This window comes from Rhizophagus irregularis, chromosome 15 (genome assembly GCF_026210795.1).
Source record: "Rhizophagus irregularis chromosome 15, complete sequence".
Lineage (NCBI taxonomy): Eukaryota > Fungi > Glomeromycota > Glomeromycetes > Glomerales > Glomeraceae > Rhizophagus > Rhizophagus irregularis.
Genome location: NC_089443.1, coordinates 3,928,514 through 3,953,663, shown reverse-complemented (window position 1 = coordinate 3,953,663; position 25,150 = coordinate 3,928,514). Strand labels below are relative to the sequence as shown.

The 25,150-nt window shown below is 26.2% G+C and overlaps 6 protein-coding genes across 6 annotated transcripts; 1 reads left to right on the top strand and 5 right to left on the bottom strand.

The window, feature by feature from the left end:
* Window positions 1-3,914: 3,914 nt before the first annotated feature.
* Window positions 3,915-5,965, top strand: OCT59_007592 (uncharacterized protein; the record flags this gene model as incomplete). The annotated part of the gene is made up of 2 exons (XM_066149737.1): window positions 3,915-5,211; window positions 5,672-5,965. 2 exons carry the CDS (start codon window positions 3,915-3,917, stop codon window positions 5,779-5,781), a joined length of 1,407 nt encoding a protein of 468 aa, XP_065998786.1. The 3' UTR covers window positions 5,782-5,965.
* A 5,807-nt stretch (window positions 5,966-11,772) lies between these two features.
* Window positions 11,773-12,425, bottom strand: OCT59_007591 (uncharacterized protein; the record flags this gene model as incomplete). Its single annotated transcript, XM_066149730.1, has 5 exons — window positions 11,773-11,914; window positions 12,015-12,088; window positions 12,157-12,165; window positions 12,283-12,332; window positions 12,407-12,425. The coding sequence occupies 5 exons, from the start codon at window positions 12,423-12,425 to the stop codon at window positions 11,773-11,775; spliced, it is 294 nt and encodes a 97-aa protein (XP_065998785.1).
* Window positions 12,426-13,385: 960 nt separating this feature from the next.
* Window positions 13,386-14,908, bottom strand: OCT59_007590 (uncharacterized protein; the record flags this gene model as incomplete). Its single annotated transcript, XM_066149724.1, has 3 exons — window positions 13,386-13,422; window positions 13,608-14,811; window positions 14,899-14,908. The coding sequence occupies 3 exons, from the start codon at window positions 14,906-14,908 to the stop codon at window positions 13,386-13,388; spliced, it is 1,251 nt and encodes a 416-aa protein (XP_065998784.1).
* A 61-nt stretch (window positions 14,909-14,969) lies between these two features.
* OCT59_007589 (uncharacterized protein) lies at window positions 14,970-15,897 on the bottom strand (the record flags this gene model as incomplete). The annotated part of the gene is made up of 4 exons (XM_066149717.1): window positions 14,970-15,027; window positions 15,117-15,125; window positions 15,349-15,469; window positions 15,543-15,897. The coding sequence occupies 4 exons, from the start codon at window positions 15,895-15,897 to the stop codon at window positions 14,970-14,972; spliced, it is 543 nt and encodes a 180-aa protein (XP_065998783.1).
* A 3,563-nt stretch (window positions 15,898-19,460) lies between these two features.
* Window positions 19,461-20,058, bottom strand: OCT59_007588 (uncharacterized protein; the record flags this gene model as incomplete). The annotated part of the gene is made up of 2 exons (XM_066149709.1): window positions 19,461-19,861; window positions 19,947-20,058. 2 exons carry the CDS (start codon window positions 20,056-20,058, stop codon window positions 19,461-19,463), a joined length of 513 nt encoding a protein of 170 aa, XP_065998782.1.
* Window positions 20,059-23,587: 3,529 nt separating this feature from the next.
* On the bottom strand, window positions 23,588-24,268 carry OCT59_007587 (uncharacterized protein; the record flags this gene model as incomplete). Its single annotated transcript, XM_066149701.1, has 5 exons — window positions 23,588-23,729; window positions 23,819-23,892; window positions 23,965-23,976; window positions 24,091-24,143; window positions 24,217-24,268. The coding sequence occupies 5 exons, from the start codon at window positions 24,266-24,268 to the stop codon at window positions 23,588-23,590; spliced, it is 333 nt and encodes a 110-aa protein (XP_065998781.1).
* Between the last annotated feature and the right edge of the window lie 882 nt (window positions 24,269-25,150).

Below are 25,150 nucleotides of genomic sequence, written 5' to 3'. Positions count from 1 at the left end.
CACAGGCTTACAAAGTAAGCACGCTATGCTCCCACCCGTGCATAGCATCATGCTGCTCCAATAGAAGTGTACCCAAAAAAAAACAAGGAATACCACCTACAATATTTCTTTAGGCAATAAAACATAAAGATGTAAAATGAAAGGAGGATGAAGGAAGGCGCCACCAGATCCTGATCACGTGACAGTCCGGACAACCCATTTGCTATTCCATGACCCGGACCGGATATTCATAAATGCCCGAGTATGCCCGGATTGTATCCAGGTAAACGGGTATAAGATGACAAGAGAGGAAAGGTGAGAGGGAAAAGTGGGAAGAGTTAAGAGTGGAAAAAAAAGGAAGAGTGGAAAGAGTCAGTGACGAGAGGGAAGTTACGAATTTTAAGAGGTTTTTGTGAGTATAAAAAATTGTGTAAATATTATGTAAAGATACCATTATAATTTCCAAGTTTTTAAGGTAAAATTTGATGAAATTTATCCATGATTCATTATGAAAATGTAGGAATGATACTGATAACTGCAAAATTTTAAACATCATGTGCAGTTGATCTAAATAAAGACAGAATGTGAGTACTGTATTATTGAACCAAAAAATATGAACGATTGGGTTGGCATGGTAACAGAACATTTTGCTTAATCTGAAATATATAAAGACGCCCTTCAGAAAAACAAAAGGGTCGCAGCATCTCAGCGATGCACAACTGTTAGTTTTCATCAAGGTTTGCACCAAGTTACAGTCACTAATTTCTGTTATTCATGCAGCAAAGCCTTGCACTCAAAGATTTGTAATCATCTGGAAACTCCTAAAAACAGAGAAGAACGTTCACAGTAGCTGTCCCCATATGCTAAGACAACAAACTGTGGCCACGATGTGCTTCCAGTTCTCTGAATTCAAAAATGACCTCAATGAGAACAAATAATTGGCGTGAAAAAGATGTCAAAAAGACTGTTAAAAAGGTTGTGTTCCTCCTTAACAGGTGATTTTAAAATACTATTGAAAAGGTATGTTCCTCCTCAACAGTGAATTTTAAAATTCACCATCTAGATCATACTCCCATCAAGTACTTGTTAAGCCCCGATAAGAAGCACTTGGATATTGCCTTTCAAACCCTCACAACATTTTAACGATAAAACAATACCTTAATATACTAGAATCATTGCATCTTCTTGAAGTCTTTCTGAAAAATTTTTTTTTTTTGTTATTATTGTAAAGTAAATAATATATAAACCTATAAAAAAAAGCGAAGTATTATAATTTAAAAAAAGTAAAATATTGTGAAAAAAGGTAAAAATATTGTGAAAAAAAATAGATATTAAAAAAAAAGTAAAATATTGCGAAAATAAATGTAAAATATTGCGAAAAAAAGGTGAAAAAAAAGGTAAAATATTATGAAAAAAATAGATATTAAAAAAAATATTGCGAAAAAAAGTAAATATTGCGAAAAAAAAGTAAAATATTGCGATACTTGCAAGGTAAAGGAAAGGTTTATATAGTTTTTGAGTAACTATGATTAACTAATTATACGCGATGCGACGCGAAATTGATTAGTCATGACTCATTGACTTATGAGTCATGACTAATATATATTGCTTACCACAAGCAAATATATTAATTTCCTATTTAATAAACGTTACTTATAGTATCTTGCGTAATACAATTTTGTCCTTCTTGTTTGGTGATATGAGTAATTTTTTTTTTTACGACATATTGTACTGTGGTTTGTTATATGTAAATGTTTGCATTTGCCGTTACGAAAAAGTCCGTTGTCACGTTATAATAAAAAATATGTAAGGTATGGCAGAAAACCGCATTTTTTTCGGGGCCGGAATTTATGATAACGTCAGCCAGTATATAAAAAAGGTAATAAACTTTCTGTAGGAATTATAGAATTATAGCAAAGTATATTCCTGGGTCCTTATTACAAGAATCTCGGTATCGTTTTCCAATATTTGAAAAACAATAATAATGAACTCGTATAGTGATTGGAATATATTACTGTAAATTATGTTTTCAGCAGTATTTTTAATTTGCCAAATTTAATTTCCGCTTCAACTTTGTATGATAATTTTATAATTTTGTAACGTAATCAAGTTTATGTTATTTACTGTAATTATATTTATTAATTTATTAAGTATTTTATATATTTGCTTAGCAATGTATGTAAACTTTTCTTTAATTCGTGAATAAAATAATTGTGGCGTAGTATAAAGTAAGTTTAGAATAAAAAATGTCCGATAACTTCTACGTTTGATGACGTCATGTCCGGATGTCCCGATAATTCCCGCACTCCGGACTTAATAACGGTTTCCGTTTTCCTAGTTTAAAGAATTCGATAAATGATTGTGAAAAATGTAACATCAATACATAATCAATATTTCAAAAGATGACTCCTGATTTATACTGATCGTTACGATTGTTACGACTGTTACGTGCAAATGTATCACGTGAATGAGTGTGTCGCAGTAATACTTGCGGCCATCCAGTCAAATTTGATTGGCTAATTTCAATAAATAAAATCAATAAAATCAATTATTTTTTTTTACTTAGCCACGATAAATACATATTAAAAATTTTTTATTAGATCTTTTATTTATAAAAATATTGTAAGTATTATAACTATAACTATTTAGACATAAGAAAATATGAATATAAGTAATAAAATTAATTGTATAAAAACTCGATCTTTATTAATATTTTATTTTTTTTTTAGTAACTATGAATACTGTCGAACCTGAGCCATAACAATCTCCTAAAAGTCATGAAGAATTTGTAAAAAGAGTTCAAAATTACGCGTCATTTTGCAATTTTCAGATGCGGTTGAGTAAAGTAGATCGTGAAAAAGAAAAAAAAATATTATTAGAAGAACAATCTTATGTTCGCGCGCAGATGTTTAGCGTAATTATGATGATGGGTTTGTTCAATATTTTATGTTAATTTTCAATGAATGGCATTTTAACTTTTATTTGTTAAATGCGAAATTTATGATTGTTTAAACTAAATCAGTCACAAATACACCTTGAGTACAACTTCCATTCTGAGAGAGTAATATAAACAATTAACACATGAAAATTACCATTAAATATGCTGATTATATATTAAGAATTTAATATACCCTTAAGGTATCTTCATTTTTTAGTTGAACAAATTAATAAGAAACCCTTTTTTTTGATCGTCAAAAATCGTCAAAAATTTTCCAAACCATGTTTTTTGCCCCTTAAGGGGATTTTTTAAATCGATTATACATATAATTTTTAAGCCAGTAAAATTTTAAATATTTTTCTTGTGTTCTTAACTTAACCAGATTCAAGTTATTCCTAGTTATTAATATATAATGAAAATATTTAAATCTCCCAAAAAAAGCTTTAAATTATGTAAAAAATAAAATCCTTTTCTCGTCCAAAAAGTTTCAAACTACGGTTCCTTAATTTAACCTAAATAAATTGGATTTTTTGATAAATAACCAAATATAGATAATAAACAGGTTCCAGATTTAGTGATACATAAGTTACCCCTAGTATTACATTAAATATGATCCACATGACTATAAGTTTGGGGTAGTCTTACCACACCACCCTCGGTTACACAAATATTTGTTGGGGTGTGATGTCCGATGTGCGTGACAAATAGAGATCAGGCTACCAAAAAAAAACTGTCCCTCAGATAAATATAAAAAATGCGAACGCGGATATCACGTGACAATGTGACGCTAAATGTCACTGTGTAACCGAGGGTGGTGTGGTAAGATTTTCCATAAGTTTGTAACACAATTATTAATTATTTAAAGTAAAAAACGTTCGATTTACATTTTTTAAAACCTTTTTTTTTTTTTTCGTTAATTTTTTTTTAAATAAAAAAAAAAATCAAAAAATTAAAAACTTTTTTTTAAAAAAAGAACTTTTTTAAAAACAAAAAAAAAATGTCAAAACTTTCCATTGATTGTCTTAATGAAATTTTTGAATATTTAGAAAAAGAAACTTTACACTCATGTTTATTGGTCAATCGCCTTTGGTGCGAATCTTCGGTTAGATTCTTTTGGAGAGATGGTTGGAATTATAATACTTTAAATTATTGTACCTTAATTTCTTGTCTTCCGGAAGAGTCAAAAGAAATTTTAAATAAAAATGAAATAATTATTCCAACTCCAACTTCAAAACCTCCGATTTTCAATTATGCAACATTTTGTAAAGTTCTATCAATTAATCAGGCTCATCACATGATCAAGAATCTTATTAAAAATAGTAATCAACAAAATATTTTTACAAGAGATCTTAACAATAATACGAATATTGTGATGCAAGAAATATGTAAATTATTTATGAGACAAATCACTTCTTTAAAAAAATTAATTTTTTGGAAATCTCCAAGTGTAAATTTTAATTTTTACCCTGGATCAAAAAATTGTTTAAAATATCTCACAGAATTACATTGTAATTCCAATATTCCAACAAAATTTTTTTATCAATTATCTCAAGTATGTCAAAATATATTATCATTAGATATAACTATTGGTCAAGTTATTTCTGATGGATTAAAAGATTTTATATCTGTTCAAAAGAATTTAAAATATTTAGATATACATTATGGTAGAGGAAAAGATTTGAGAGATATAATTCCAACTTATGTTACTTTTTCACAATTACAAATTTTAAAAATTCAATATTCTTGTTCAAAATATGATTCTTTAATAAAATTCTTGGAAATGAACGGTAAAAGTTTAAAAGAATTTTATATAGGTGATTATGCTGGTGATAGTGATAATTCTTTAAATTTAGCTATTGCTAATTTTTGTCCAAATATTAGAAAACTTTCTACTGGATTTAAAAATAATGAATTAAAAACTTTAAAATTGGTTTTTAATTGTTGTCAATTTTTAGAATCTATTAATATTTGGTGTGGTGGTGAATTTTTTAGTGAAAAGGAAGCATTGGAAGCGATCTTATATTATTCAAATAAAAATACTTGTGAATTAGTATTATATCATTTATATAATACTAGATCAAAATTATTACCAGAAGAATTAGAATCTATTCTCTCAATTTGGAAAAATCGTGTACCAATAAAACCTCTTTCTTTGATGATTGTAAAATATGATGCTAATAGTTTAGATACGAATGATATAAATATGAAAATAATTAGAAAATATATTAAATTAGGTGTTATTAAGAAATTCAAGGTTACAGGTTTCGATAATGGTGAAAAGACTGCCCATTATCGTAAATTTAGGCCAATAGTTTAGATTTGTTGTATTACATGATTTTATTATTTTATGTACTTTTATAAAAAAAAAAATATTATATTATGTTAATAAAATACATATTCGTAGAATGAATCTGATTATAATATTTATCATATTTTATAATTATTGTGATGATAAAGGGGCCACTATCTGGCATTCTGGCTAGCAAAAATTGAAGATTCAGATCAATTAATTGGAGGTTATAAATTATAATCCACTTGTTTGGAATGGTGATGGTGTTTGGAAATCATCATCTAATAGTTTTTTATTTAATTTCGATGATGGAAAAATGTAATTCTTCTGGAAAATGTGGTGCTATTTATTGCAAACGTGACTCTGGACCACTACGCCTAGTTATTGGATTAATTCGGGAAATGTTTCTTCCGATTGGGAGACATGGACCCAAGTGACAAGGAACATCCAATTGCTCAAGGTAGGACGTACTTCCGATGATGAGGGGGAGGATGAGGAGGAGGATGAGGAGGAAGACCAAGATGATGGAGATGAGCCACTCGATACATTTTACAGTGATGAGGATTGGGAATAGAGCGTATCTCAACAGGTTTTAGAATAAACGCCGAAACTTATAAAGAGAAGTGTTTCGGCGCCTCAATTAAATATTCCATCCGAATTAGGGGGTAGAAATTATTGGTGTTTCAAGTAATTAAAAAATAATGAATAATTAGTTTATATAATCTATTGATAGATTAAATATTCCAAAATTCTTAAAATTCTTAAGATTCTATTTATTGCACTCTTTTTTTTTTTACTTTATTCCAACTAATTCAAATTTAATACAAGTGAAATATTCCACTATTCCGTATAGTAATCTCACGATACAATAAATATAAAGATTTTCCACCAGAATTTTTTCGTGATGGCGTTCTATTTGTTAGAAAATATTATTTCATGATAAGTTTTTTTCTGACGACGTTCTAACATGATTTTTGCATAGTTAAAGAGCTGATATGAGATTTATAGTGTACCAAAATGTGTATTCCATAATAGCCTAACGCAAAAAGTATCTTAAATTGAATACTAATTGGCTCATGTGTAAATCAGATGCCCTGAATAATTTTTCATAGCTAATAATTAAAAATGGCGCAAATTATTTTTTTTTTCTTCTTCGTTTATATAAAAATTCCATTTTGCTCCAACGTCACTAGTAACATTTGTGGGAATAACTTGCGTTACAATTATCCATTTTATCGCACTCTATAGGATCATGCTGTTTTTATTTAACCGATATTTTCATCAATAGTTTATTTGCGTACAATATTGGAATATTGATAGTTTATTTGAGCATGATTTGCATTGATAATATAGGTATTGTACGGTGGTAACTATATTGGTTAACGTCACGTCGTCACGAAGTGACGTACTGACGTTTACCAATATATCCATAAAGTATATTTTGCTATAATTTTATAATTTTTTAATATAGTAATATAAACAAGTATTTTTTAAATAATCAAATGATTCATGCGAAGAATAATCATGCATCGGAATCTCAAATTTTGATTGTGATCAATGACTCAAGAAGCTCAAATCAAATTTTCCCATGAAATATTCTTATAAAAATCACCTTTTCCGCACTCGTTTTTTTTTTAAAAAAAAATACTTTTTTTTCCTTAAAATACTCGCGCACGTATTTTATTATTTAAAATAAAATACTCTTGCACTCGTATTTTATTATTTTAAAAAAATACTCTTGCACTCGTATTTTATTTTTTAAAAAAATATAAATACTTCTCATTAGAAACACAAGTATTTTAAGTCTTTCAGTCACTCCTAGTCAAAAAAGTTTCACGAAAACTTGCCCTATTTCGTTAAAAATGGAAATGAACAACAAACCTGAATAGAAATCAATAATGATATTTTCAAATATTCTGGTAAGTGGAAATGACTAAGCTGGGATGTACAAGGGACTAGTGCACCTAGAGTGCTTTGGTTATCCTCCTCTTCTAGTAGTCTGGTTACCTTCAATGAGAAAAATCTCAAGCTATGTCGCAGACTTCTGTATGTGGGGCCCGTCCCTTTGGTGTGGTGGGTCTCATGTCTTATTATCAATGTGACAGTACCTCTGCACGAGTTTGATCACTCACGATATACGTTAATGTCAGTTGATAGTAGGCATGGGGGCTTGAATTTGTCTTTTCTGCAAAGCTTACTTAGAGTACTCGAGTCTTCTAACCTATTTTATTGTATATTGTAGATTCTATTCTCTCCTGTTGGATTCAGCTTTTACGGATTGGTATGTTGTAAGATTTTTTGGGTCATTGCTTTAAACATATAACAAAATTTAGGTCTAGTTTTTGCAATAAATGATCATTAACATTCAAATTGTTTATTATTATGTGGTATTTGTTTATACTTTTATAGTTTTATACATTATAAAAAAACAAAATTGCGGTAAAATAAATGATTGAGAATTTTACTATACATAGTTATTTAACCTGTTTGATTGTGCTATATGTCTCTACTCTTAATTCTATAATTTTCTCATTCTTTGAATTTCCGCCTAATTTAACTAAATTTTGTTCGAAAGCGAACTAGTTTTTTAATCAAATTTTGAGCATGTGCTTTCATGCCTTTAGTATCTGCATTATCCCTTAAATTTTCAGGGCGAGAAACGAAACATTAATACCCTTCATTTCCACATAGATAGTGATTGTTTTATACTCTAAATGCAATGTTGACTTTTTTTTGGATACTGTAATCTTTTTTGACCCTATAATACGACAAAGTATGTTTATCACTCAATTGCTTGCCGTCAAAAGTAAGACACTGTTGATCAGGAAGAATGCGTAATTTATCATAGATTTTTGTTTAATCTGATTAATTGTATCACTCGTTTCTGCTTCCAGTTCTATGGATTTTTCAGTCTTCATTTTCACAAAGATCACTGCTTTAGATCTTAGATGTAATGTAGATTTTTTTTGGATATTATAATATGACAAGGTTTGGTAGTTATGTAATTTTTTGTCAGCGAAAATAAGAAATTGTCGATGAATGGGTACGTTTTCTAGGCTTTGATCTTCTCTTTAATCTGTTCATAATATCAAAGTTTTTTCGAAAATACTTCTAAAAAAATTAAATTAACATTGAACTCCTTGTAGCTTCCTTAGCTTCTCCAACTAATGATGGGTGAATAGTGAGAGAATTTTCCCATACACTCCATATTACTTTAACTAAATCACCTTTCTAAGGTTAAACAAAAATGGCAAACCATTCATTAATTATTAATAATACATAAAGTACATGTGTATCCTTTTCCTTTTCCTTCCAAACAACAAATAAATATTTTATGACTAAGCGCAATCTCATAGACATTTACCTTGATTCCAAGCTTTCCAAGAGTGTCTGTAGGTCGTATGTCCTTTCCGTTATATACAAGCTTACATGGTTCGTATTCACTAACGCCAGTTTCGAATTCTTTCAATAATACCTCTCCGGTAGTATTTGAGGTCACATTTGCTACGTATACAGAACCTGAGGTGTGTTGGAGACGAATAGGAAAAATAGTATTAGAATCAAGCACGGTAGTTAAATGTATTTTGTTCTTGCATATTTATTTACGTCTTGAAAGGATGAATTTTTTATATTTTTCTTTTTTATTTGGCTCCTTTAGGAATTATAAAGCCATTTGCACCTGTAATGAATGCTGTAATTCAATTCTATTTCGTTAGAATCATTTCGATTACTAATTTGGAATTCGTGATCAATGAAGATCTTCACAATAATGTTAAAATCTAAATCAATTTAAATTTAAGTTTAAAAACTTTAGAAAGCTGTATCACAACGTCGGATTATAGTATACTATAAATGTTAGTGTTGTACCAAAACATCGTTAGATCGGAATACCCGATCGCACGCCAATATGGTCACACAACGTATATCCATTACTATTTATAATCATCTTATATACAATGAAAAAAAATCCTAATTATTATTTATTATTCATCATTTGATAATGACAGTGAGCGATGATAAGTATATGGTGTCTTTATAATAGTATACTAACTTAATAAGGACATTACAAAATATCGAATTTTTTGATCAAAAATCCATTAACCAATCCTAACATGTGATCAAAATCAAAATTGAGTACTTTTGATCGGCTTATTGAACGGTTAATCGTGGCATTACCTTATTTCTCGTATATAAAATATTTTTCTTTTTTAAATGATAAATAAGCAATACCATAAAGGTATAGTAAACTTTTAAGGGCGCATATTAAAACTTTACTAAGCACCAGACATTAAAAAACCGAACGATCACATTAGGAATACTATAGGAATTAATGCTACTAATAACGATTTCAATATTGGATCGGTCATTAAAATCCCACATATTCTTTCCTAATCGACTGAAAAATAACATGATTTAATAAATTATATTTGTAATTAAAATTTAAACATACTTTTTTATGACTCTGGTATCTATTTTTAAGTATTAGAATACATCGATTTGAGATGCTCATTTCGAAAAGATTAAAACACACCGAAAAACGACACGAAGCTAGTTTGGCATGCAAATTTGAAGTTCAACTACTACAAAACATTATGACACTTTCAGACAGTGTTGGCAAATGACCTTGAAATGACCTTTAAATGACCTGATTACGTCATGATTTTACTATGAATATATCACGTGATCATATACGAAATGACCTAAGGTCATTTCAAAAAAGTGAAATGACCTCAAAATTTGCCAACACTGCTTTCAGATATATAAAAATTTTTAAAGTGGCGATATTAAAATGAACGCAGCAAGGCAACAGACACAAAATTATGAAAAATTGGATCAATTTTCTTTTTACATGGCAACTAGCAACAGCCCATTGCTTCACACCGCAGTGTTCGGCAAATGACTTGAAATGAACAAATGACTCAAATGACAAGTCATTTGTCATTTGTTATTTGCAACTCAAATGACCTGTCATTTAAGTCATTTGAAAAATATTAAATATTCTGAGAATTTTTATTAATTATTTTGTTTATTTTAATTAAGAAAACAAAAATATTAAAACAAAATTGGTTTAATATATATAATCAAAAAAGTTCCAATAGTAGTAAAGATTTTTTAATCACGTGATTTTGTTATTATTTTACAGGTTATTATTTGTTAATAATATTATTATAGACAGGATTATTTCACTTATAATTATTTCACTAATGATCATTTTATCCACACAGATAAAAGTTAATTGATTTTGCAATAAAATATTTAATTGTAACACATGTAGTGGATCCCATTTTTCACCATTTTTATATATAATTGTTGTCTTTATTTAATCATAAGATGGCCATAATATTTATTTATGCATATAATTATATAATAAAATTATATATTTTAAATAACATATCAGATATTATCACTTTAATAATTATGGTTGTGTTATTTATTATTTTCAGATTACAGTAAAAAATAAATAATTTGGTGAAATTGATTCTGTTTGTGATTATTTCGATTACGTCCTTCCTTTTTTGTACATCACGTGATTATAAATTGTCCAATAATCTTTAAATATTTTAATGACAAATGACCAAATGACAAAGGACGCAAATGACAGTCAAATGATACCCAATCATTTGGCATTTGTCATTTCGCAAATAATTCAAATGCCAAATGCCAAATGATGGGGTGTCATTTGACCAAATGACTCCTAATCCGAAAAATGGTCAAATGACCAGGTCATTTCCGAACACTGTCACACCGAGATTAATTAACTTAAATCATATAGGTAATTGTGCACACAAATAATATTAAATTCTTTTCAATGATAAAATTATCAATAATAAACTAATCATTTTATTTTAAAATAAATGTTGCGTCCGTTAATAAAATATCAATGTTATACACGTCAATACTCAATACATTGTTTGATCTGCGAAATGATCGACATCTCGCGGCACGCGAAAAATTTTATAAAATGCGAAATTTTAAGGGCGTGATTGTTAAATATTCAAATTGGCGAAAGCAAAATGAGCTTAAAATCACGATGTAAACGCGAAATATATATCAGATATATCAACAGGTTAATAATCGCCTATAGTATATCTTATAATCGATTAATTATCCGGTTATAGTAATAGTTTTAAACTAGAAATTTGATTTCGTTCAACAATTTGAATCTTAGTCATCCAGTTGTACTTAAAAAATTAACTAAGGGTATTTGAAAAATTTAAAATTTAAAATATTATATTAGTAATAAACAAAGATTTCTCAATACAATGAAATAGCAACTTAAATCCATGTTTACTCGTCAATTGCTTTTAGGTATGAAGATTTTTTTTTTTTGAAAAATTACTTGAAATAAGGTATTTTAAATATATTAGAAATGATTTAAAAAAAGTATTAAAATCTGTGTGAGAATAAAATATTAATATAATGTTCAAAATATACTTGTAATAATAATCTATAATTCTAGCGATCAAAATGTAGGTTTAAAATAGTAAAAATAATAAAAATATAAAAATATTTATAGAGTAATCACGCCTTACGTTTTTTCTAATAGTAAGATCCATAAATTCTACTATTTGTCAGGAATTTGTTGAATATTAAGTTTTTTTAATAGATCATCTTTTAATTCTGGGAATGCATTAGTATTCCATTCATCTTGATTCATCATTTTCTCAACTTCTTTTCGGACATCATTAATTTTGGCACTGTAATGTCTTTAAAAAAAAATATGTTATATAAATATTAGCATAAACCAACAACGTTTTTACTTAAAAAAAAAGAAAGGATTAAGAATGAATATTAAAATTAACATACATTACTTCAGGAAACCATTCTTTCCAACGTCTCTGATGTGGTAACAAGTAAAATAACTCAATTTCAGCTAGAATCTGAAAGACATTAAAAAAAAAATTTTAGTACTTTTATAACAATTTTATATTAAATAATGATGTTATACCTCTGCCTTCTGTACCAAATAAGAGACTCTATTATAATCTTTATTAATTGCATTATTGAGTAACCCAATAAACAAATTCATAAGATAAACAACAATCAAAAATGAGAATAAGACAATCAAAATTACAAGCGGTGGATTGTTTAAATATGTCCAATTAGATAATGCACTTGGATCACCTAATAAATTAAAACGCTTAAAAAATACTTGTACATTATTATAAAGAATCAACAAATTTTTAAATTTGAAATACCTGTTAAGAATTTATACATTGTAAAAAGAGATGTTTTAAAATCTATGAACATATTTGTATTTTCATTTGGTGGTTGAATCAAAAATGGGTTAGAATCAATAGTTCCATTTTCAAATATTTGATTATAAGTAGGTGCTAGTTTCCAAGGATTATTAGGATCATTAATATTAGGATCATTAATATTAACTGAACGATTATCAAGATTATCTAATAAAAAATCAGATCTTGGTAATAATAAAATATAAAATGCATGTGCAAAACTTATTATAATGATAAATAAGAGTACTAAAAAGGAAATAATCTCTTTTGCAACACTAATGATGATTGCAAAGTACACGCCAAAATATTCAAATGCTCTAAAAAATAATAAAAATTTTATATCCAAAAATAAGCATGAAAAAGAAAGTAATGGAATTATTTCATCATTTATTTCACTTATTTGTAGCCAATAAATAGAAGTGTAAATTGGAAGTAGGTATGCAATTATATCTAAATTTTAAATTATATATTTAGTTAATTTTTTTAAAATTCATAAATTAATATAAAGTTATAAATTTATACTTATATACCAAATATATTCCAAAAATCATAAAACCATTTAAGAGGGTTGTAAATAAACTGACGAACTTCAAAACTCAAATGAATAAATCCTAATATAATTGAAGCAATAAAAAGCTTTTTTCGAATATCATCATCAATTTATTGTTGAGAAATTGTTGCAGCAGCAGTAAAACATCCAAGTAAAGCCATAAATCCAATCCAAATTATTGAATAATAGAAACTTCCATAAGTATTCCATTTAAAATTAATTATTGCTTCTCCACTCCACGTTTTATAGATATCTCTACTTATTGTTTCAACAAATAGGCTAGGTTGAGGTTTAATTAATTCTAAAAACCAATTATAATATAGTGGATAATTAACAAACTTAATATAAGGAACCATAAAAGTAATTATTGGTGTTTCTCTTGTTGTTAATTTATTTGACAATACAAAATAAAAAGTAGAAAACACCCCTATATCGAAAATTTCATTAATAAAATGATATTTTTCTAATATATAAAATACAGCAATATAAATTAAAAAAAAGGGTAAAAGTAAGATCATCACAATAAGTATTAATAATCGAAGTATAATTAGTATCCAGAATATAGTCTCATAATTATTAAGTAATCCGTGTAAAAAGAATTTATATTTTGACCATAAAATGGATCGAGTTAAATCAACTAATTGAAGATATTGAAAAGAATAAAGAGATTTTGTATGTTGATATTCTATACTATAAAAAGGATGATCTATAATCATTGTTGTTTCTAATGAATATCTTAAAATATATTCTGGGTAATATTTATTCAATAACGGCGTTGTAGAAGTAATAATACTAAGAAACATCCAATTGTTTCCTAAATCTTCATTAAACCAACTTATACATTTTTTGTAGATTTCTTCTATTAAATCTAATTTATGTTCTTTAATTGCAAATGATAATAATTTGTCCCCATATTTCAAAAGATTTCCCTTATTATCTTTTACATATGAAATCCATTCATCACATATTTTAAAACTATCATAATTTAGTAAAGGTAAATTAAATTGTAAAGTATAATAAGGTTTTAATAATGCTTTAAAATCTCCAAAAAATTCCGGATCTTCAAAATTAAGTGTACCTACATTAGGATAGGTTAACTCCAAATAATTCCAATAGATTAAAGACATAGATTTCTTGTTTTCATTAAAATGATAAATTAAAAAACCTATTGTTGTAATTAAAATGATATCATCATCGGTAAATAACTTAATTTCAAGTAATTTAATTTTTCGAGCGTCACTAACGTTAAATTTTGTTATCTTTGTATCAGTTAATTCCCATTTTCTTTTAACATCAGCTTTTTTAAAAACTCGCAACATTATTTTATTATGACCAATAATTTTAATTTTCCAAACTTGTAATAATTTATCAGTTATTATAATTCGTTCAACTAAATTTTGATCATTTTGTTTTAATTTTCTTTTATATTCACTTTTAGAATTTGATAATTTTTGAAACAATTCACGTATTTCATCCATATATGATTTAAATAAATTAATATTTAGGTGTTCGTCGAAATAGTCATTACTGTCTTCAATAACCTGTACATCGGAATTTTGGGATGAAAAATTTATTTTTGATATATTTTCTTCTAATTTAATTTTCCAAACATTTCCATCTAAAATTCCAAATGCGTATTTATCTGTAGTTTGAAAGTTACTTGGAAGAGTTTGTAAATTTTCGTCCTTTAATCCTAAACGGGTTAAACATTTTTCCCAACAATATTCCATAATAGGATTTAGAGTTTTACTACTTAGTAAGGGAAGTAATGAGGGCAATAACTTAGAATATTTCACCGATTTATATAGTGAATTATCTGAATAATAGAAAAGAAAAAATAGTAATTAATACTTAATATTTTTTATACTTTTTTTTAACTTAGAATAATAAAGTAAAATAATACCATTATTCATATCCAAAGAAATAATAGGAATTGTGATTCAATAGAATATATAATAAATCCATCCATAATTCTTAAACAAATAAACATTTCATTGCTGGAAATTTTAAGCTCCCGCTTACTATAATGTGACTATTAAAAATAAGTAATAATTAATTATACTGTATATTTATATATAAAATACGGTAAATATTTTGAATAGTTTAACGAATATTAATTACCTTAAACTCCTTGTCATTAATATAAAATATTTTTGTACCCTTTTCAGCATCAAGATCCCATTCATAAATGGAATTATTTGAAATTAAATAAAGTTTATCATATTTTGACATATTTATCAATTCAAAATACTCAGGTATCTTGTAAATTCTTTTACAAATCCATTTGTAATTTTTCGCTTGTGTAGAATAAATCCAAATAATTTTATACTTTTTATGATAATATCTATCGTACGTATTCCAATTATCATATAAAAGAAATTCATATTTTAAATTAAAGGTATGATATGGACAACTTAATAATTCTATGTTTAGACTTAGTTTAATTTTCTGGTTATTATTAATATCAATTATTTCTATAAATATAAATTTGATAAATATTAATTAATGTATTAAATACATAATTAAATAATTAAAAATAATTCTTACTTAGCAAATACTCGTTTTTCTTGTAAAACGTATACGCAAGTTTCTTATCATCGGAAACACTTATTTGATCTATACTATCATTTACTTTGACAGGAGCGTCTGATTTAGTAAGTTGTCCCTCCTCTATATCTTTAACATTCCAACCGACGATTGAGTGATCTTCTGGATTGTAAACAACAAGATATTCTCCATTTGGTGATACTTTTATAATAGGTTTGTCGATATACGCCGGTTTATTGATATCGATATCACTATCATCGTTAATGATATCGTTTTCATCAATTTTATTAATTTCGTCCTTGAGATCGTTACTGATATCGTCGTCAACTTTTATGGAGATTTTGTCAGAACTCATTGGAACATATAGATTATATTTTTTTTATTTTTTTTTATTTATTAATTTATTGATGTACTGATCTAGCGACCAGCACTTATTTTTATAATAAAAAACTCTCGGTTACGATAGATATGGAATGTACCTTTCGGCAGTGCTTGAAAACAAAAAAAAATCGGATTTATATCCGGGTCAGATAATCCGGCGAAATCCAGATAGATTTTACAATTAAAATTTTTTGAAATTTCGAATTTCAACAAATAATTCATTTCATTGAATTTATGGCATGACTTTTATTTTGTGGCTTTTTATTTGTGGCTTTTTTAAATAAGTTATATTGCTTTTATTTAATAAAAATCTGAGGCTTTTTTAAAAAAATTCATTGTTTTTTTTAATAAAAGTTATGGAAAATTAATGGCTTTGTTAATAAAAATTTACAATGATTTTTTGTGGCTTTTTTTTTAATAAAAACTTGTGGCTTCTTTATTAAAATTTTATTAAACAACATTACAAACTAAGGAAATATAGTTTTCTAGCCATCTGATATGGAAAAAAAAGATGAAAAAAAACTATTTACCGTGATTTTCCTTATTGTGAGATGTTTATTTAAAAGGAATAAACTAAAACGAGTTAAAAATGATGTACAGGGCGTTAGTCTCCGTGGAAACCAGTTATTTACATCAGCCTCGATCTCATTGATCATCACGGCTCCGCCGTGATGATCAAAACTTCCCACATACAGTTATTACAGTATATACTGTAATTACAAATTCACTTTATAAATATTAAAGCTCTTAGCATAGATCGATTTAAGATGCCGATCATTTCGCAGATTCAGGCGAACACAGAATAGTAATTATAACTTTATAATTATAATAATAATCGATTAAATCTCATCACCGATTAATTATCCGATTATAGCAAATCTTGGGTCGTCCAGTTTTTATAACAAAAAAAAATCTTTTGGCGTTTAGAATAGAATACTTTCTATATAAATAATTTGAATTGTGTAACAAGAACCCGTGACATGTCTGCGCCCGATCTATTTATTATTTTGGCTATCAGGTCATGTGTACGTTCTGACACTGTTCTGACGGGGGCTCTCAAGTTAATGAAATTTAGTGAAAAAATTTTTTATTTTCGATCTTTTTTCAAAACCAAAAAAAAAAGTTTCCAGTTTTTTTTCAATACTAAAAAAAAAAAATTTTTTTTTTCAGCTTTTATTTTAATAACTTAAAATATTTTTAAAATTTTAAATTTTACATCATATTTAACATACATAGAAACAAATTCATGATCATTCTTATTTAATTTTAAAAAAATAAATTTTCTAATCCATAAACTGTAATTAATATATAAAATACTTTATCATGCATTAAATGAAAAATGTATATAATAACAATCACTGCGCATGTAATAAAATTTAAGGGCAAATTTTTCTTATTATGATAGCCATATTAAAAATTATGGTGCCGTATAGTTATTAATTATATAATTTATGTATGTAGATCAAAATCGGCTAAAATAAATTTTATTGGTTAAAATTGATGATTTTCGAATCCATAATTCTGGCCAAATTTTGCTTAATTCCGGCCAATTTTATAATGCCGGCCTAAATTTTATAAAAATTGAAAAATGCAGTTCAAATGTAACATTACATTTATATAAAATAACTTTCAAACTAAATATAGAAAATAATACTTCTTGACAACATCTAAGAGTGTGTTGAAAAATTTTTTCAAATACTTTTTGTTTTTTAAGGTGGATCTTAACTAGAAGTTGGTACATTTTATTTGCTAAAAATAAGGAATAATGAGAAAAACTTGAAATTTGTCAAATATAGTAAATAATTTAAAACTCCAAATTAAGACAGAAAGTATTTTATATAATTTTATAACAAAAAAAAAGCTTAAAAAAATATTAACTCTAATAAATTTTCAAATAAACCCAGAATCTATAAAGAAAAATTTCCCTTTTTTTCATTATATTTGTATAATAGTATTATAAATTCTTTATTATTTCAATGGTTTTAATTACAAAACAAACTATTTTCTAATTTAAAAAACAATTTGAATATTAAAATAAAAAAATTTCGTGATGAAATAAATAGGAATCTAATAATAAAACATGATTGGACAAAAGTGGATTTACTAAAAATAATGAAAATTTTGTAGTTTTTTTTTAATTTAAAAAAAAATATATTATTCAAAAATAAATCTAATAATACTCTTCCCTTCCTTTTTCCTATAATAAATAAAATTTTATCCTTATTTCATATTAAAAAATAGAGAAAATTTGATAAATTCAATAATAAACAAAAATCTTATTGGGTGACCGACCTTATTAACTTAATAAAAGCTGTTTCTTTTGAAAAGTTACACCTAAAAATAAAATATTTATTATTAGTTAAAGGATTCTCGTTAAAATTTATTGAAGTAAAAATTCTTTTTTTTATTAAAAAATCAATTTTTTTGTGTTTATACAAATACTACCCGAATAACTACCATTAAACCCTTAGAAAATCTTTTTTCTCTTGCAAAATTACATATATTTTTGCTATTAAAACTATATATTTATCCAAACTTTTAAAAGGATCTCAAAAAAAGTTCATTTTTTAACGTAAACTTCTTGTATATGCGAAGAGAAAAAAAAATTTCAAAAATGGAAAATTAACTTCAGAGACTAGTAAAGCACATGATGTTCTATCAAATTACTTAATTTGTATGGGAGTTACATATTAAAATTGACGGTTTATCATAAAATGAAGTGACTCAAATATGGTTACACGAATTTTTTTTAATATGAAAATGATTTGCATATTACATGCGCGGTGATTGATAATATAATATCAGATTAGATAAGCTTAATGACTTAATGAACGTAAAAATTTTTTGGCTAAAATAAACAAATTAGTAACGTTCTATAAATTTTTTTTTATAGGACCGCAGTCCGGACCGATCGGTCCCAGTCGTGAGTCGTGACCGATGAAGACCTGACCAAGACGGGCCAGACCGGACAGTTAACATCCCTCGACATCGTAATATTCTTTTTTTTAATAACTATCGTGTCAACACTATGATCCGATCGAAAATTGTATTTAATTTAACATTTACTGCATAAAGAATAAAAATTCGTATCTTTTCAAGACAAAAGTTTATTTAAAAAATTTATTTAATTTAATTAATAATATCCTAAATTTATTTGATTTAATTAATGAAATAAATATAATATCCTTTTCAATAACTAATACCTCATCTTGGAAATAAATATATATACTGTAGGCATACAGCTTATTATCCATATAGAAATTTAGAATAAAAACATAAAAATAATCTGCTAAAAAGAAAAGTTTAATGAACTAGAATAGTCAAAAATGGTACTAAAAAACGGTCGATAACAACAAATAAATCAGTATATTTGATTTGAAATATAAAAGTTATAAATTAATACATTAAAGCTCATCCAACTATCTAGTATTAGATAAATTTAAATTGTTTTATCATTAATAAATTGATTTCAGCACAATAAAGAAATTTTATAGTCTACTCATATTCAAATGTTTTTGTTTTATTTTTTTTCAGTTTCTAGTCTTGCTCACAAAGTGGGATAATAATATCCAAAACCATATATAATGCGAATAAATCTCCTCCTTTAGCTGCTTCTTGATATAATTCAAATGCTCTAATTTCATCTTTTTCAGTTCCTTTCCCTTTTTCATAACAATATCCAAGTTTAGTGATTGCATCAAGTTGACCTTTTCCAGCTGCTTTCTTATACATTTCAAATGCTCTAATTTTATCTTTTTCAGTTCCTATTCCATTTTGATAACATTTCCCAAGATTATTCATTGCATCAATATCTCCTTTTCCAGCTGCTTCCTTGAACAATTCAAATGCTCTAATTTCATCTTTTTCAATTCCTATCCCATTTTTATAACAATTTGCAAGATCACTGATTGCAGGAATATTTCCTCTTTTAGCTGCTTCTTTATATAATTCAAATGCTTTTTTTTTCATTCTTTTGAATTCCTATTCCTTGCTGAAAACAATAACCAAGATGACGTATATCACCTGAATAACGTAATTGTTCATTATCATCCGGTTGTATTTTTGCTTCTTCCCTAGTTGATAACTTAAAGGATGAGGTTAATGCTTTAGAAGATTCTTGTTCTTCTTCGCTCATATGTTCAATATTATCAATTTTAGATATAGTTTTTTGTTGTTTAGTTTGTGATTTTGCACTATTCGGTGCATTTGGACACTTTTCGTTAAGATGGGCTTGCAGTCTTTCGGGGACAGCTCGTTGAAAGTCCTTGGAGCAGTATTTACATTGTACGCGAGGATGTGATTTGTCATTATTACCAATTATTTGAAAATGTTTCCAAACAGGTCCTTTTTTTCTTACCATTTGGTATGATTTTTGTTTAGAAAAAAATTATTTTTAATCAAAGGAACGATAAAAAGAAACAAAATAAGAGACAGAAAGTTATGAAGGGACGAGTGATTTATACCTTTTATTCAATATATCACTAGTAAAAAAAAGGAAATATTATAATGATATATAACCCCTAGCATAGGCCAGTAAATCCGTCATGTGTTTCACGCTCTTTCACTTTCATAATACACAGAGTATCCTGAAAACATAAAGAATGTTATCACTTAATGAGTCGATCTACAGAATCGGCAAAATTAAGAATTTACATTAATCCATTTAGTAACATGGCAACCGCGTATAGTATTTTTATAGTTAATTCCGCACCGTGATAAAATTAGTTTACTATTTTTTAGAAAAAACTGTGTTAAAATAATTAAAAAAAAAAAGAAAACTTTATATTTAATAATTTTTTTGAATGATTTTAACGCTCACCAGGGGTAAAATTCACCAGGGGCAAAAAAATCACCCTACCTGAGGTGATCTTTTACCATATTATTAAATATTTATTATATTTAAAAATAATTTTTAATACAACATTTATATAATCGAAAATATAATAAAATTACAATATAAATGAATAAAACCATTTAAAAATTATTTTACATAAAATATTGGAAAATTTAATGTATTTGTTAAATTTAGCAAAATTTTAAAATTTATAAAAATAATATTATAGCGAATGATTGGCTGTCATTGTGTCACTGCGTGGCACATGACAACAATCATTCAATAGATTTAGACGTTGTAACGCTCATTCCCATGATATAGGTCCTTATCACGTTGAGACGTTAACAAATATTCCTTTATTTAATAATATAATATAATAAAAGTATAATATAATGATAATAACCATATTAAATTTATATATGAGAATTCAAAAGAATTCTCATGCGTCTATATCGAATTTATTCCCTATTTTATAATAAATCATAAATTCAACCATTTTCTAATTATATTATTCACGTCAATTTTCCAAATTTAGGTTTTCCATTTCGGCATTACAACGTTTCCTAAAATTTAAGTGAATGTTTGGCCAAGAATAGAAGTCCTTTTTTTCGGGTCATATTTTTTCCGATACATTGAGAAATTCCTTTGAAATAAACCATGCCAATAAATATGTTAAATAAATAAGATTAATTATGGCGAAAGTTTTAAGACATAAGAATCCTTATCAACATTTGTTCCAATAAAATTGGTTCAAAATGAGTATAAATTAAATATTTTCACAAATAATTGTTATTATATATATATGTGTGTGCGAGTGTACAAAGCCATTACACTCACATTATTAAATTTCACCTTGAAATTTGTTTGAAAAATGTGGTAATAATTCAAAAATCTTGTTATACTCACTAGTATTACAATCCGTCTATCCACCATCTGAAGATATAGTGCATCTGCGGATACGGATTCCATAAGTATTATTGAGTTAACATAATATTCGCCATCTACGGATACAGATTAAAACAATAAACAAAGATTTCTCTCTAATACTGAAATTTGTATTAGGAGAATTTATAAATTATTAATATTGATTAAAATATTTTCCTAATTTCTATTTTAACATTTTTATCAGTATACTTTCAATTTCATATACTTCAGAAATAATACGTGAGAACTTTTTGTAATTTAAAAGACAAAGTGCTGTAGAGTTGCAAATTTGCATATAACATCATTATTACATCATTATTAAGGGAATTATTATGCTTGGTAATATTTATTGTGTATATCCCCGACTAAGGGAATTATAATGCATAAATTATAATATTAATAATAATTATCAGCATAAGGAAACCATATTAGTGTACACGAGTTTTCAGATTCAAATAATAAAAAGTATATATACCGTATATGTTCTTATATGATGTACTTCCAACTTTTTTATATAGAAAACATGGTTATCTAGTGTTGACGAAGGTAATCAGATAATTTTAGCTAGATTATTGATTGGTTCGAATTAATGATCACGTAGTGACGTGATTAAATGGTTGATTGATTAAATTTAATCATCAAAATTTACAATTCGGGCCAAAATTAGTCATTTGGAGATGATCGGCATACTCGTGATATTTATCTAATGTTTTGATCGAAGAAAGCTAAATTTTTTTATCGATCAATCATCAAACACGCATTACAAATTCCTTACAAAGAATGTTCTGTTGAAATTTCTTTTTAATTTTGGTAAGTTGAAATTGGGCCATTTTCTTTATCTGTTTATTTTTATTATTTCTTCAGTTTTTTTTTTATTTATTTCAATTTTTTTTATTTTTATTATTTTTTTTATATCATTTTTTATATATTTTATCCTTTTTTAATCTTACATTGTTTTTAGTAGAGGAATAGTAACAGAGGAACTGGGGGAAGACATTAAAAAGAAACTGACTTTCCTGGAGGCTAACCCTGACTAGAATAATAAATTAGCTTTTCTTAAATACTAAAGTCCACTTCTTTTTTATAGCCTTTGTCGTGTTGTTCTCGAAATTACTTTTACTTGAGGGATGTTAGACGGAGACTGGATTATTATTATTGTTGTTTTTTTTTTGATGTTTATAATTAAAAGACTTTTCTTATATGAAATATTGAAAATTAATATAAATTTTTTTTTAATACTTTATTTTGATAAAAATATGCTCAAAGCTATCAAAGTTTTTGCGTTCGCGTTCATTAGTAATAAACATCAAAAACTTACAACATTTTGTGTTTGTGATCGTCTTTATTTACAGTATGCGAAAAAGCGAAATTAATATTCAAATAGTCGGAAACAAATAACTTTATAATCACAATTAAAATGTCTTGGTCATCAATTTGAATTTTAATTAGTTAAAGATATTTTTTAAAAAATTCACATTTAGAATATTCTATTAACAATCAATAAAGTTTTCTCAATTTTCGTTAATTTTTATTGTAAATTCACGTTAATTAGTATAGATTTTTTTTTTTTGAGAAAGTGCTTGAAATAATATTAGAATTCTCACAAATGATTTTAAAAGATAGTAAAATAGTAATCATATCTATCTGAGAATGGAATTTTTTTATTAGTATAGTATTCGGAATACGCTTGTTTATTTAAATAAAATATATTTTCACATAAATTTAATACAAAATAGATAAAAGTAATAATCTATAATTCCAGCGAACAAATGTAGAATCAAATTAAAAATAATAAAAAACTCTTATCCTCCTAACTTGTAAAAAAAAAAATTGTATAATAATCACGTCTTACATTTCTCCTAATAAGAAAAGTCTCCTGATTGTCAGGATTTTATTGTGCAATATCTCATTGTGCAGTATTTTGTTGAATATTAAGTTTATTTAATAAATCATTTTTTAATTCCGGGAATGCATTAGTATTCCATTCACCTCGATCCATCATGGCCTTAACTTCTTTTCGAATATCATCAAAATTGGCGTAATAATATCTTTTAAAAAAATAGTTTATATAAATATTAACATCGACCAATTACATTTTTTTTTTTAAAAAAAAGAATAAGAATAATTATTAACATACATTATTTCAGGAAACCATTCTTTCCAACGCCTCTGATGTGGTAACAGGTAAAATAACTCAATTTCAGCTAGAATCTGAGAGAAAATTAAAAATATTTTAGTACTCTTATAATAATTTCATATTAATAATGATGATGTTATTTATACCTGTGCCTTCAGCTTCAAATAAGAAACTCTATTATTATTTTTTTCAATTGCATTACTGAGTAATCCGATAAACAAATTCATAAGATATACAACAATCAAGAGTGAGAATAAGACAATCAAAATTACAAGCGGTGGATTGTTTAAATATGACCAATTATTAGATAATGCGCCTGAATCTCCTAATGAATTAAAAAGCTTAGAAATGTTTGCAAATTATTATAAAGAAATCAACAAATTTAAATTTGAAAATACCTGTTAAGAATAAATACGTTGCAAAAAGTGATGTTTTAAAATCTATAAACATATTTGTGTTTTCATTTGGCGGTTGAATCAAAAATGGGTTAGAATCAATAGTTCCATTTTCAAATATTTGATTATAAGTTGATGCCATATTCCAAGGATTATTAGGGTCATTATTAATAGAACGATTATCTAATGAAAAATCAGATCTTGGTAATAATAAAATAAAAAATGCATGTGCAAAACTTATTATAATAATAAATATCAGTACTAAAAAGGAAACAATCTCTTTTGCAACACTAATGATGATTGCAAAGTACACGCCAAAATATTCTAATGCTCTAAAAAATAATAAAAATTTTATATCTAAAAATAAACATGAAAAAGAAAGCAATGAAATTATCTTATCATTCATTTCATCAATTTGAAGCCAATAAATAGAAGTATAAATTGGAAGCACATATGCAATTATATCTATAATATTAAATGATATTATTAATTTTTTTTTTTTGTTTCTTAAAATATATAAATTGATTAATATAAACAAATATATATACCAAATATATTCCAAAAATCACTAACCCATTTAAGAGGATTGTAAATAAACTGACGAACTTCAAAACTCAAATGAATAAATCCAAATACAATTGAAGCAATCAAAAGTTTTTTTCGAATATCATCATCAATATATTGTTGAGGAATTGTTGCAGCAGCAGTAAAGCATCCAAGTAAAGCTATAAATCCAATCCAAATTATTGAATAATAATATTTTCCATAAGTATTCCATTTAAAATTAATTATAGCTTCTCCATTCCATGTATTATAGATATCCCTGTTCATTGTAGTTTCAACAAATGGACTAGGTTGAGGTTTAATTAATTCTGAAAACCAATTATAACGTTGTGGATAATTAATAAATTTAATATAGGGAACTATAAAAGTAATT